This window comes from Diadema antillarum, unplaced genomic scaffold, assembly GCF_040938485.1.
Source record: "Diadema antillarum isolate AM-2024a unplaced genomic scaffold, OU_Dant_1.0 seq00000103_RagTag, whole genome shotgun sequence".
In the NCBI taxonomy this organism is placed as follows: domain Eukaryota; kingdom Metazoa; phylum Echinodermata; class Echinoidea; order Diadematoida; family Diadematidae; genus Diadema; species Diadema antillarum.
In genome coordinates, this window is record NW_027271190.1 from 490,220 (window position 1) to 504,483 (window position 14,264).

General features: G+C 38.0%; 1 protein-coding gene across 1 annotated transcript in view; it reads right to left on the reverse strand.

The window, feature by feature from the left end:
- LOC139726870 (uncharacterized) overlaps positions 1–14,264 on the reverse strand; it is a 63,492-nt gene that overhangs the window by 14,988 nt on the left and 34,240 nt on the right. The window contains exons 12-13 of the mRNA XM_071637864.1: positions 10,189–10,291; positions 2,759–2,837 (exon numbers count right to left, since the gene is read on the reverse strand). Of these exons, the coding sequence (XP_071493965.1) occupies positions 2,759–2,837; positions 10,189–10,291 (182 nt within the window). The remainder of the gene's footprint in view (positions 1–2,758; positions 2,838–10,188; positions 10,292–14,264) is intronic.

Here is a 14,264-nt window from a genome sequence, read left to right on the forward strand (position 1 = left end):
TTCATTACATGCTGGACTGCATCACAGAATTCAAAGCTGTGTGTTTGTAGACAGCATGCCTCTCTTCAATTTCCATTTTTCATTTTTTTTTTTTTAAATGAAGTGAGACTATAAATGGAAAACTTCCCAACAGGAAAAATGGAAAATATAAAAAATTGAAATCAACGTCTGGCCACTTTTATCAGGCTTTTGTAGTGATTGACCAAATCTTCAAACATCTTTGATAAAATGTTCATTCATGAAATGGAAAGATACAACGGTTGTGAATTAATATCTTAGCCATTTTAACATCCAGTAAGTCGATGCCTGGCATTGCATATTAATCGACCATGATAGTATCATCCTATTTTTTTTTTCTTCATAGTGTGATTTTAAAGATGTCAACACAACACTCAACTATTAGACATTGAAAATTCAAGTGATGATTTTAAACTTGCATGCTGTGTGCTTCAGAATACACTGTCTTGAAAACTTTCTTGGACAGGGTTATACTAATGTAAGCTTATCCTCCAGTCTTGTGAAGAAAAACAAAAAATTTGAATAATAATTCTTGAACCTTTTGAAGACAGAACAAATAGCAGAAACTTTGTCAGTCATGTGATTTCAAATATGATAACAGTATGCATTACAATATAATCACTATTCACCATGCATTAGGTTACACATCAGCAGAGAATAAAGTTGTGATGGTGCTATAAAAAATGAGGAAACTGAAAAAAACTCAAACAAACAAGATAAATCATGAGTAGCATACCCAGCGTTATCCTCTGGTTGACTACAGCATAATACCGGGGGTAAAATGGAAAGAGATGAAAACGACAAACTTGAAAAACTCTGCTCAAATCATAGAGAGGTATGTACAATAGAAGCAAAACAAATATTTTGCAAAATATTAAGAACACATGCATGATGAAAAATAAAATCATAGGAGTTAAAGTCATAATGTTGTGGAGAGTTGGGAACTAAACAAGTCCATGGAATCAGGGCTACAATGGCCATGGAAAAATAACAAAGGAATTAACAGACTGTGTTTGTTTATTTCCATATTTGCAAAGGGGGGAGCACAAGAAAGAAAAGCAACATTCTATAGTCAAGTCTCAACCGTAGGCCTGGTCTGGACATGGCACTTAAAACTAGAAATGTCGCTATGGCGACTGATGCCTCCGCCATAATGCATGATTCTCCCAATAGGCGTATAGTACCATGTCTTCACAATGTGTGATCTATGACAGTTTCACATAAGTGGCAAAATATTGAAATGACAGGTTTGTCAGAAATGTCTTGAACTGGGTTTGCTTTAATTTTCTAAGAGTGCAGGTATACGACATATTTGGGGGATTGAGAATTTTTACTTGAATTCTGACAGACCTTTTTATAAGTTTATGCATTGAGTAATTTCCAAGGTATAAAGAAAGAGTGTAATAACGGTACAAAATGGATTTTTTTTTTTTTTTTTGGGGGGGGGCATTGAAACCTGTCTGGCCTTTGACCCTTAACCTTTGACCTTTGACCTTCTGGCTGGAAATTTTCCAGAGAATCTCCATTAGGTAATGCATATATTAAGTTTTGAAACTAATAATGCAACATTGCATATACTAGTATATGAGGGAAATAGTAAAATTTTGAGGAGTTGACCTTGACCTTTGATCCCTGACTATTGACCCATGACCCCTAAATTCCCTAGATAATCTCTGCCAGTCAGTAAATGCGTATGTACCAAGTTCCAAGAAGATGTATACATTGAACCATTTGCGAGAAAAGTGATATTGCAACAATTTCACCTCCCCTTTGACCTTTTGACCTTTGACCTTATGAAACTCTCTCTGGAGAATCTTTACGCAGTAGTACATGTCCACACCAAGTTTCAAGAAAATACCTTTGGGCATTGCATAGATATAGGGGACATAGCAACATTTTTAGAATTTGACCTTGACCTTTTGACCTTTGACCTCTTGCCAATGTCACTAAAAATCTACTCAACTAATTGTCTCATCATACATCATCCTTGGACCAAGTTTGGTGAAAGCTGCTTCATCCAGTGTTATCACGTAAACAGATATATTTTAGGATTTGACCTTGATCTTTGACATTTGACCTCTGTCTGATTTCACTGAAAAACTAATCAAATAATTGTCCCATCGTACATCATCCTCCAAGAAAGTTTGGTGAAATTTGCTCTATCCAGTCTTGAGTTATCGCGTAAACGGATACAATTTCATAATTTGACCTTGACCTTTGACCTTTAGCCGATTTCACCCAAAATCTATTCAAATAAATGCCCCATCATACTTCATACTTGGACCAAGTTTGGTAAAATTCCAGTAAATATTACCCAAGTTATCGCGTAAACGAAAGCGGACGGACGGACGGACGACCCGAAAACATAATGCCTCCGGCACCACTTTGTGGCGGAGGCATAAAAAGACTACATTGGCGCTTAAAACAAGACTAGAAAGAGAAGGGCTCTTTGTAGATTGGTCTTGTGCTTGAAATTTCTCAAGCATATAGTAAAAGATTTGGCCACAATTACTGCCTCAATCTTTTTCCCAACTCCCTGGATAGTACTGATGATTCATTCAAATGGCATGGAGCTTTGAAAGTTATACACTCTCTGCTACTTTCAGCCATAATGTGATACTCTAGTGTGAATGAATAACAGGATTAGTATCAAACTCGGTGACGGGTATACCAAATGGTAATTTCAAAAGGTTAGTCTTTTGCTTGTGATGGCTTTTCGAAGCAAACCAATGGTTTTTACCTGGAACGGTTTCGGGGGATTCGGGGGTGGGGCGGTATCTTCTCCACCACTTCCCCCACGGTTTGGCAGGGTGGGGCAGCTAAGGAATCTACCAGGGGGAAAAGAATGCGAAGAATGTAAAGAATGCAGTGCAGAAAAGAGAGAACTCTCATGACATTATCCTGCTCAAACATTCATACACAATTCCATACATCCTGAAAGACTTGTAAAACACGGAAAGTCATGAAATTAACCTACAAACTAGCCAAACTTTGTACACAGTCTCAGAGGTGACATTTAAGAATCTAAAGAATATCATTGATGAAACCTCAAACATACATTGACTGTCAATGTCTTTCTTTTCTTGGACTATATGACACCATACAATAGATAAGTAATGTAAAGAGGAAATGGCAAATATGTCATTCCATGACATACATAATGTTTTTATCTGAGTTGTTTCCCACTCTCTACATCTCTCAGACAACAGTACAACAGAAATTGCTAAAAATATCTATATAAAAGGCAGCGCAATGATATTAAATAATCAGGGCTGCCAATATTCATACAATATGTACACCTTCACCTTCATCACATTCAGGGAAATCCCCATTTGTCACACACATCTCAACAGTCAAGAATTACAGATCAGGAGAGCCAATTTTTTTTTTGTCTCCAGTCTGGATACGAGACTACAACTTCCAGGAAGTCTCCAATAGTATAATATAGAATCAGCTAGAATGCTTTATGCGACTCAAACACACAGTCTACAATGCAGTACATGTATTTGTCCAGCTCAGATTTTGACTGATACCGCATCAAACCACACATACTGTTGTTGCAGTAGTGAATGACCACCAAGCACTTTCACTCATATGATATAATATAACATTCCCATGCACAATATATTTTGCTTCTAAATATCCAAGCTGGTTGGTGGCTCCTTGCTTTAAACATACATGTACAGTGCAGTAATTTGGCTTGAGCAAAGAATGTGGCACAAAATTCCATTAGTGTGTCAGATGAAACAAAAAAAGGTAATAAAAAAAAAATCATCCTGGTGTCAGGTAATACTCATCTGGTGAATATCATGCAAACAGGAAGAATATTTCCTTCTTCTGCATGAAATAATATTTGACATATTTCACTGTACGTAAATATCACAAATGACAGCATGGTATGTGGTGATATTGCAAGTGGCAGTACATCATTCATGCAAAAATACATACACATGTATGTACAACTGTGGGGTTGTCATTAACCCCAACTCTTGATAATGTGAAATTAGTACAAAAATCTCATACAATAGTATGTCAGTCTCCTGAAATTTGTATACACTATGTATCATAACATAGTATTTGATTATATAAATATAAAGTATTCATACAGGTGTACATACAATATGTAGATTGAAAACATTACCCATATTAGTTGGTTCTTTGCAAAACACTGAGTAGAGTCAATAGCCTTGTGGTATGTTCTCAACAACAAGGCAACCTACAATTGTACGAGGCAGTGCATTTTGTCTACATGTTCATTCATTTATCCATTTTGTCATATTACACAGTTACACATACACATTTTAATACAAAGATGGTGACACTGCAGATACATTGTACACTGTGTACTACATATGTATGACACAATGAAGATACAGGGTGAATATACACACAAACAAAAACAAAAAAAGACACACAAAGAAAAAACAAAAACAAAAACAGAAAACAGAAAACATGGAGACGATGACAGAACGATTTTATAAACATGTATAAAGATATATAATGGCAAGACAGGATGAAACGTAGAACAGGATGGAATAGAAGTGGTTAGCATAGATGATGCCAGCAAGCTTGATACATGCACATACATATAAGAGTAGATTATGAGTAGCCATCATATTGGCATGGTCCCCTCATAGTAACCATAGATATTGTGTAGGAATAAGATGTAGACAGTAATGAGAGTGTTATAGCAAGAATTCCATGACACTCTGGCCAGGATGGACAGGTCAATCAAACCAGAGAAGACTGATAAAATCTCATGCCGCTTTATAGCAGTTAGTCTTTCTCTAAACACATGCATGTAAATGGGTGGCAAGGATACGGCAGAAGCATGCCTGGATGTTTAAAAAACATGAAATATGACAAAAATTAAGTATGTGCATTGTAAGCGGAAGAACTGGAAGCTGTAAAGTGTGCTGAATAATCGGGAGTCTCTAGCTTTGTCAGAAGAACTAACCAACGAAAAAAAAAGAAGAAAGAAAGAGTGAAAACATTCTGATTCATTAAAGTAATTTGGAGACGCACAGATACAATTCACTTGTATCTCACAGCAACATAACAATCTATGCACGATGACTGGAAATAAAAAGGCACGTGGAAAAACACTACATAGTGCGTAACGGTGACATGACATTAATTTGCTCCTGCAAATAATCGTGCCGGTCTCATTTTCTCCAAAGATGATAGGGTTAGGGTTAGGGTTGTGATAGGGTTCTTACAGTAGTTTGATGTCAGGATAAGGATTAGGGTTTAGCGTGCAGATATTTCATGGGAGCAAGTGTCGCAGGAACAAATGTCATCGAACCATAAATGACATGCACCTAAGACATACTACTACATGTAACATGCAACAGAACAAAAAGGACGTACATTGACACTCAAAGCAAATTTGAACAGGGTATGAACCAACTTTGGTGGCAGGGTTTGTAGTACGTAGGTTTTGGGTTTTTTTCATAACTGGTGGTAAAATTTACAGGGTTGATGAGCAACGGACAGATGATGCAAGGTGGGGGGGGGGGGGGGGAGGTAGGGGGAAGGGGAAGGGGCGGGGCAAGGGAGGGAAAGGAATCTATAACAGAAGGAAATTATATCCTCTGGGAAAGGAATGCATGAAAAACTATAATATTGACATCTGCTTTCCACTGGAACAGCGGGTGCCAACAAACTGCATAGCCACCTGCAGTGGACAATATTCACAGTCTACTGCCAAGACATGCAGTGTAATATTAATTTTGGTGTGCTGTACTCGCTCAAAATTTTCCAGTAAAATTATAATGTTGAGAATCCAAAACCCCTGCCCATCAAAAACATACTAGATGAACAGATACAGGAAAAAAAAAAAAGGTGTCAAACTATTATACATGTAAAAAAAATAATATTCGTATTCATTTACATCAATTTGGGTCACGTTGAGCAGTGCTTTTTTATTTCAGCCAATCAACTCCATAGAAAACAATAAATCTCAAATCTCACTGTAATTCAACAAGTCTTCATTGGCTACTGTTTTTCTCATTTCATTCTTTTATTTTTTCCAGTAATATATGTGACCGTGCATCACAAAACCAACAAAGAGTCACACACACTGATTTTGTGTGAGGATTGGAAATACGTAATATGGGTCAACCTAGCCAATCTTGAGTTTTTCTTCCAATACTGAAAATGCAAATCTTCTTCTACATTATGCTTAAGTTTGGAATCATAAAACGAATAGGAAATTGTGTCTTTAACAGGTTTTCTCGAACACTTTTTTTTTTTTGGAGAGTAGTGTGATTAGGTGTGTCTTATAGAGTTCCCTTTTCATTTCTTAAAAACCCTATACACACTCTTCACTTTCAACTCTAATAACTTCAGAAAGGATGATGCTACTGCTTTGAAAGTTTGCAGTAATCATGGACAGAATGTGTTAATACAGCATGCTCAATTTTGGCTTAATCTGATAATCCCTTCATTGTTGTTGCCCCAGTGGTTAACATCCTGTTTTTTGTCCCATTCATCCCACAGCAGCTAGCACAGCTTGGTAAAGATTAAGCGCCTGAATAGACCCTGGGCTTCAGAGCCTCTTTTCTCAGTTCACACTTTTCAAAAGTGTGGGCTTTCTTTCCAGTATTTAGATAGGTTAGGAGAGTCCATTTGAATTGAGTTATGACATAATTTTAAAGCTTAAAGTGTGCTCTTTAAGAATCTGCTCTTAACTAAAATTCCATGCTTGGAGACTTTTTGTTGGTTTTGTGATGCAGGGTTACATACGTGTATATTCATGGAGATTTGACATGGCTCATTGGTGGCAGTATAGCAGTTGCAGGAAAAATAAATGCAAAAGAAGCAACACACTGCATGGTTTCAGCAAAGGGGTGGGGGTAGGGTAGACTGTAAGCAGACCAAATGTGTGTGTGTGTGGGGGGGGGGGAGGGGGGGGGTAACTGGGTTTCTGGAAAGCAGGACAAAGGTGTGCTAGGCTGTAGCATGGAGCACTTATCACTACCTTGTGTAGGATTTAAACAAAATGTGAGTAATGGGGGTAATATTGAATTTCAAAATTCATGCATGCTGGTATTGCCAGGACTACAAGTTGTCTTTGGTTTTGCTGGACAAATGCGAGTATATAATGATATAAGTACACTCGTGTATGAATATGCAAGTGTTTGTCGCCTATATCATTCACTACGCACAAACATACAAATCAATATATGCCACCAAGGAGGGAAAATACCTGAACCAAATTTGGGGCGGGCCTTACCCCACTCGGGAGGCGGGGCTATTTTGGCGGGGGTGTGGTCGGAGTTGTTGGTACTTATCGTCATGGCGCGGGGTTTGATGGGCGTGGGGGCTACAATGTGGCTTTCCTCCACCGTTTCTTGATGGACGGGATCTAGTGGAGACGAGTTGGTGGGGTGAGAGAGACAAGGTAACGATGCACAAATGGCTGCCGTTTCTATGGATACAACACGAAAGACTCATCAACCAAGAAAGAAAATATGGATGAGTCGGTCCACAGTGGGGTGCCAAATGATCCCGTCTAAGAGTGTGAACAGTGCAGTTGATGATAGATGCATTTATTTTCGTAGAGACTGATAAACTGACGGATAAGACCTGTTCTTTTGTACAGTAGCCCATGTGAACAGAACAGACGAATTGCACGGCACTGCACGTGTCGCAAACACAAAATTTTGAGTTACTACAAGGTTGCTTCAGATGTTTTGGTAACTTTTTAAAGCACACAAGTTTGGCTCTTCACAAAAACCACAACATGACATCTCAGGACATGACCCTCAGCTGCATGTTGGAATGGAACATGTCAGACATCACAATGACAATGTGCAGGCAAGCACGTCAGGCTTGTTCACACACATAAGGAAAACTGTGAAGTTTGGACGATGATTTAATCAGCAACGCTTGGATTGCAATCTACATACAATTACTTGTTCACACATGACAGAAAAAAAAAGCTCAATAAAAATACAAGTTTTTCATTTTAGATTGTGATAATTCAGAGTGAGTTTTAATGTGTGAACACAATAGAGTCAAGGCATTATAGTTTTTAATTCCATCATATCCCACTTTTAATAGCATATATACACACCCCTACCCAGGTAAATTTATTATGATTGAGCAGGAAAGAGCATTATTGGGTTAAAGGGAATGGCTAGTAACTGATCAGTGGGAATCAGTAGGAATGCTGGAGGATGGTTGTTCCAATCCTTGTGGGATTAATTTTAAGAGTACATTATATATCTACTGTTGTGTGAAAATTATTTGCTTCAGAATGGTCTCATATTCAAGTAATGTGCAGTTTAATGTTTCCAGGTCAGCGTGCCTGGTCAGTGACGGGGCATTAATCTGCACATTACTTGAATATGAGACCGTTCTGAAGCAAATAATTTTCACACAACAATAGATATATAATGTACTCTTATAAAATGAATCCCACACGGATTGGAACAATCATCCCTCAGCATTCCCACTGATTCCCACTGATCGGTTACTAGCCATCCCCTTGAACACCAAGATCATAAATGTTTGTACACAATTACATTTGTCAGCTGATAAAGATGTGCCCTCCTCTCCCCCCCCCCCCCCCAAAAAAAAAAAAAAAAAAAATTGATGCTCAAATCACAATTCAAACTCACATAAATTTCAGCAAGATTTTAATCACGTTTGAATATTTGTTCAAACATGGACATTTGTGTCGGGGTCAAAATCTTACTCTTTGGTATACACAGAACAGGCCTGTTATGAGGTTCAAACGGCAATAAGCAGTGCAATTCTAAAATGCACCCAAGAGGTGCAATTCTAAAATGCACCCAAGAGGTGCTTTTCTAAAATGCACCCAAGAGGTGCAATTCTAAAATGCACCCAAGAGGTGCCATTACAAAAGGCATCAATCAGTGTGTTTGGTGAAGTGTTGATTTCAGAGAGGAAAATACAGTTTTCCCACATCCAGTGGCACTGTACAGCAGGCAAAAATGATGGAAAGCCATATCGCACATGAGACAAGAATTACTGGGAATTGTGAAATTCAAGAAGTATGAATACAATTCATATACATTGGAATCTTAATAGTGCTTGCTATTTGATAGAAAACATTGACCAAAGTGTTTCACCCATCAAAAGGAGAATAATATGAACAGAGCAGAAACCCTCATGAATATCTACATCATCTATGCTAATGAGCCAAGATATACTTTATTCTACTTTCCACTCAAAGTGAATAGAACAAGCATCCACCAGAAGTTAAAAACCAAGTGAGATTTAGAAGTGATTCTACTACCATGTCTGACAAAGAGAAGGATAGAAGAGAGCTTTAATAAACATTGTGAGACAAGAAAGAGAGATAAAGAAAGAGAAAGAGATCTACAATGTATATAGTTCTAATAAAAGTATCTTGATGAACTCACCTCCTGTGGGAAGGACACATGTATAAAACTGTTAATAATGATATACTTTATTGTCACCATCTCACATTATTCTATGAAATTCTCCTATTACAATTATGAGCAAAATACACGATCAAATAGTTCCTCCTATGTATATCTATAGCTTCAGATGTCGCTCTGAGTGGATGTTGCTCTGAATTGGTTTTGTGTTCTAGATGATGTACAAAGTCTAAAAAAACTTACTTGCAAAATACAGATACACTGTATGAAATCATCCCCAGTTTTCTCTTCCCACCGAGTTCACATTATCAATGAAATGAAGGTACATATGTACATGACATGTATATTCTGTTGTAAGAAAAGGAATATTACCTTTGTAGAACTGAACCTACAACAACTATATTGGTGGCAGATTTATGGTCCACTACATGTACTGTACATACCTATACTGGCAAATGTACTTTCTCATAATTAAAAATGACAATTGCTTCAATAAAGCTTTACACTGGTTTAAGTACTACACATTGTAGATAAAATATCAAAACAGACCATCACTTCCGTTGGCTTTACATACATAGGTTGTACTCACTGCAGTCTAATGAAAGTATGTTTAACTTTCAACACTGTCACATGAACATCATTAAATGTTGATTTGGACAAGGAACGTTGTAACTGTCTCTTTAATAAAGATGCTGTATTGAGAACCTGAGAGGGGTGAATTGAGCCCCCCTCCTCGCCCTTCTCCGCCTTCTCCTCCTACCCCCTCCCCCCCCTTCCCTCCTCCTCCTGATCTTACCTGAAAACGTCCTGGGTCTCAATTCGCTGGCCTCTGAGTCTGGTTGGACCGGTTTGCCGTCCGGCGACAGGTGAAGAGCGATTGGCTGAAAGATTTTGGCATCCTGATTGGCCAAAAAAAGACAGAATATAGAAAGAAAGATAGATAGATAGATAGATAGATAGATAGATAGATAGATAGATAGATAGATAGATAGATAGATGGATAGATAAACAAACAAATAAATAAATAAATAAATAAATAAATAAATAAATAAATAAATGAATAAATAAATAAATAATAATTAAACAAACAATAACTCAATTAATAACAGTTAAACAACAGCTTTTTGATAGTGTGGACAAAATACATTGTACATGAGATAATTGTATGCATCAATAGGTAAGAACTGCTGATGACAGCAAATTAGAGAATTTAATCCTCATCTGCTTCAACGAGATGTATAGTTTATAACACTTCTGTGTTGTTATGAGAAAATCTCATTTGTATTTGAATAGCTGGTAACTCACTTTCCTGCTTGTAATAGTATTGTTCATTCAATTTTTGCAATATTTCCAGACTGCCATCATTCCATTCACGAAGACGAGTGAAAAGGGGAAAATGAGATGATATATTAGGCTCAACTCTTTTTATGCTTTCTGGCTCTTACATTTCTGAAACCTGCTTCCACAAAAAGCAAGTATCAGGTATTTACAAATTACATACAGAAGAACAACACTTGAGAAGGAGTTGACCATAGATGAAAATGTTTGATCTCATAAACTTTGAACACTTGATAATAAACAACATGCTCTAATACTAAATTATGGCTATGGATCTTACCTTTATGGGGGAAAAAAGTAGGACATTTTTTCAAACTTCTTGCAGTATGTGTAGCCGTAGGTGTCATATTACATTTTACAGTTTAAACACCTGGCCAATGCAAATGACATGTATTCCCTCTGTATGCACTCTGATGGAATATTTGATTGCGAAAGGAACGATTTAATGGTCGTGATGTTCACAGGAAAAAACTAGAAATGTCGCTATGGCGACTGGTATGCCTCCGCCATGATGCATTGTTCTCCGAATAGGTCTATAGCACAATGTCTTGACAATGTGTGATAACAGCTTCACATAACTGGCAAAATATTAAAATGACAGGTTTGTCACAAATGCATTGAGTGTTCACTATCCTTGAACAAGGTTTATTTGGATGAATGGCTATACTGTCTAAGAGTGCAGGTATTTGGGGATTTGAGGATTTTTGTACCCAACTTCTGACCCTTTTATAAATCTAAAGAAGAAGTGAGATTTAGCACTTTCACTTGACATTTGACATTTTGACCTTTGACCTTTAGGCAAGAAACTTCCAAGAGAATCTGTATTGGGTAATAAATGGATACACTAAAGTTTCAAGAAAAAACCCTGCAGGCATTGCATAGATAAGAGAGAAATAATAACATTTTGATGAGTTGACCTTGACCTTTCACCCCTGACCTTTGACCCATGCCTCCTAAATTCCCTACATGATCACTGCCAGTCAGTACATGCATAAATACTAAGTTCCATGAAGATACCTTGAAAAATTTGTGAGATATGGAGAAAAATGTGAATTTTTTACATTTTCACTTGACCTTTGACCCTTGACCTTTGACCTCATGACCCAAAGCTCTCTCTGGGGAATTTGTATTTGGTAGTTCATGTATACACCAAGTTTCAAGAAAATACCTCCAGGCATTGCATAGATATAGGGGAATTAGTGAAATTTTGAGCATTTGACCTTGACCTTTTGACCTTTGACCTTGAGCACGTGAGCCCAAAAGTTGATAGGCACAACTTCACCCGCTCATACATATACATGCCAAGTTTCATTAGGATATCTCCAACAGTTTTTTAGATACGCTGTCCACAAAATAACATTACGGACGGAAGGACGGACGGACGGACGGACGGACAACCCGAAAACATAATGCCTCCGGCGACACTTCGTGGCGGAGGCATAAAAACACAAGAAAATACTATTATGATTCTTCAGGAAGTGGAATTTTGATTATTAAATGCAAGAAAGACTTCTGGAGAGGAAAAGATGAAAGATGAGACTCTCTAATCATATGAGAAGAGAAAGTTATGAGTGCGTATGGAAAAAGATTAAAGACTGATTGATTAATTTCAGATGTGCTCAAGCACACAAAATTTGAATTCTGCACACGCTATAAAAACGACAGACCAGTCTCTCATGGTATAGAATATCGAAGTGATGATGTTACAGTCTTTTGTAATAGCTTGGGTTGGAACCAGGAGCAAGCACAAACACTCTGGCCAGATGAGGTTGTTTAGAACCAACTTCTATGGCGACGAATGTCACTATGACATCACACTTTGGTACTCACCTATTAAATTTCCATGTAAAACTTCAAACAAAGGTTATAATTGACAACCACATAGCAGTTGTGTATGCCCCAAGGCTTGCCTCACCTAGCACAAAGTTACCAGGGCAGACTGGATTCCAACTACAGTGTATACATTAGGTCACTGAGTACAATGTACGATATCATGTATGAACCAGCTCTTCAAAAGAAAACTGCCCATAGATTTGAATACTTTAAAGGGATGGTATAGTATTGGTAGAGATGAGGATTGGGCTTTTACCTTCTTGTGAGATACCAAGAAACCACGTAATATGAAAGAGTATGGAGCATACCATTCTAAGAGGAATTCAAAGTTTATTACATGAAAATCAGATTTGGAATGGCTGAGACATCCAAAAACAAAGTAAAACAAAGCAATGGTAACTAGAAATATCACTTAAGGTGATTAATACCCCCGCCCCGTGACGACAGTCTTACCCAAGGAATGATCTTTCCTTGATCTTCTGCCATTTAAATGCCGTTACCATGGCAACGCAGCTTCCGACACGTCCGAAAAATATGTCTTGCACATCTTCCCACCAAGACTATTGTGTGTGCCACATTTCATAAGCTTTTGTCAAAAACTGAGGAAGTAGTTCAATCCACAAGATCTTTCCTTGATCTTCCACCATTAATATGCCGTTACCATGGCAACGCAGCTTCCGACATGTCCAAAAAATATGTCTTGCACATCTTCCCACCAAGACCAATGTGTGTGCCACATTTCATGAGCTTCAGTCGAATACAGAGGAAGTAGTTCAATCCGCAAGATCTTTCCTTGATCTTCTGCCATTTATATGCCGTTACCATGGCAACGCAGCTTCCGACACGTCCGAAAAATATGTCTTCCACATCTTCCCACCAAGATCAAGGTGTGTGCCACATTTGATAAGCTTTGGTCAAAAAACTGAGGAAGTAGTTAAATCCGCAAGATCTTTCCTTGATCTTCTGCCATTAATATGCCGTTACCATGGCAACGTATTTTCGGGTACTGTCAAAAAATGCGTCTTGCACATCTACAACCAAAGGCACACATCTGTACCAAGTTTCATGGAAATTGGGCAAAAACTGAGGAAGTAGTTTGCAACACAAAATTTTCCATCATTTTGGCTCATAATATGTGAGCTGTTACCATGGCAACATACTTTTTGTCACTGTCAAGAAATGTGTCATGCTGACCTATATCCTAAGACAAACATTCAATATGAATTCCATGAGAATTGGAAGAACACTGATGAAGCAGTTTTGCCATGAAGCATTTTGCCCTATATTTTACCAATAACATGCCGTTACCATGGCAATGCACTTTTTGCCACTGCGGAAATATGTGTCTTGCACATTAACATATTCAGATGAACATCTGTACCTAATTTCATAAAAATTGATCAAAAACTGTGGGAGGAGTTCGCGACGCAAGATTTGTACCCATTTTTGCCCATAATATGCCGTTACCATGGCAACGTACTTTTGGGTACTGTCAAAAAATACGTCTTGCACATCTACAACCTAAGGCACACATCTGTGCCAAGTTTTATGGGAATCGGTTGAAAACTGAGGAAGTAGTTCGCGACGCAAGATTTGCAACGGACCGACCGCCCGACCGCCCGACCGCCCGACCGACCGCCCGACCGCCCGACCGCCCGACCGTCCGCTGATTCCTATATACCCCCTTCAAACTTCGTTTGG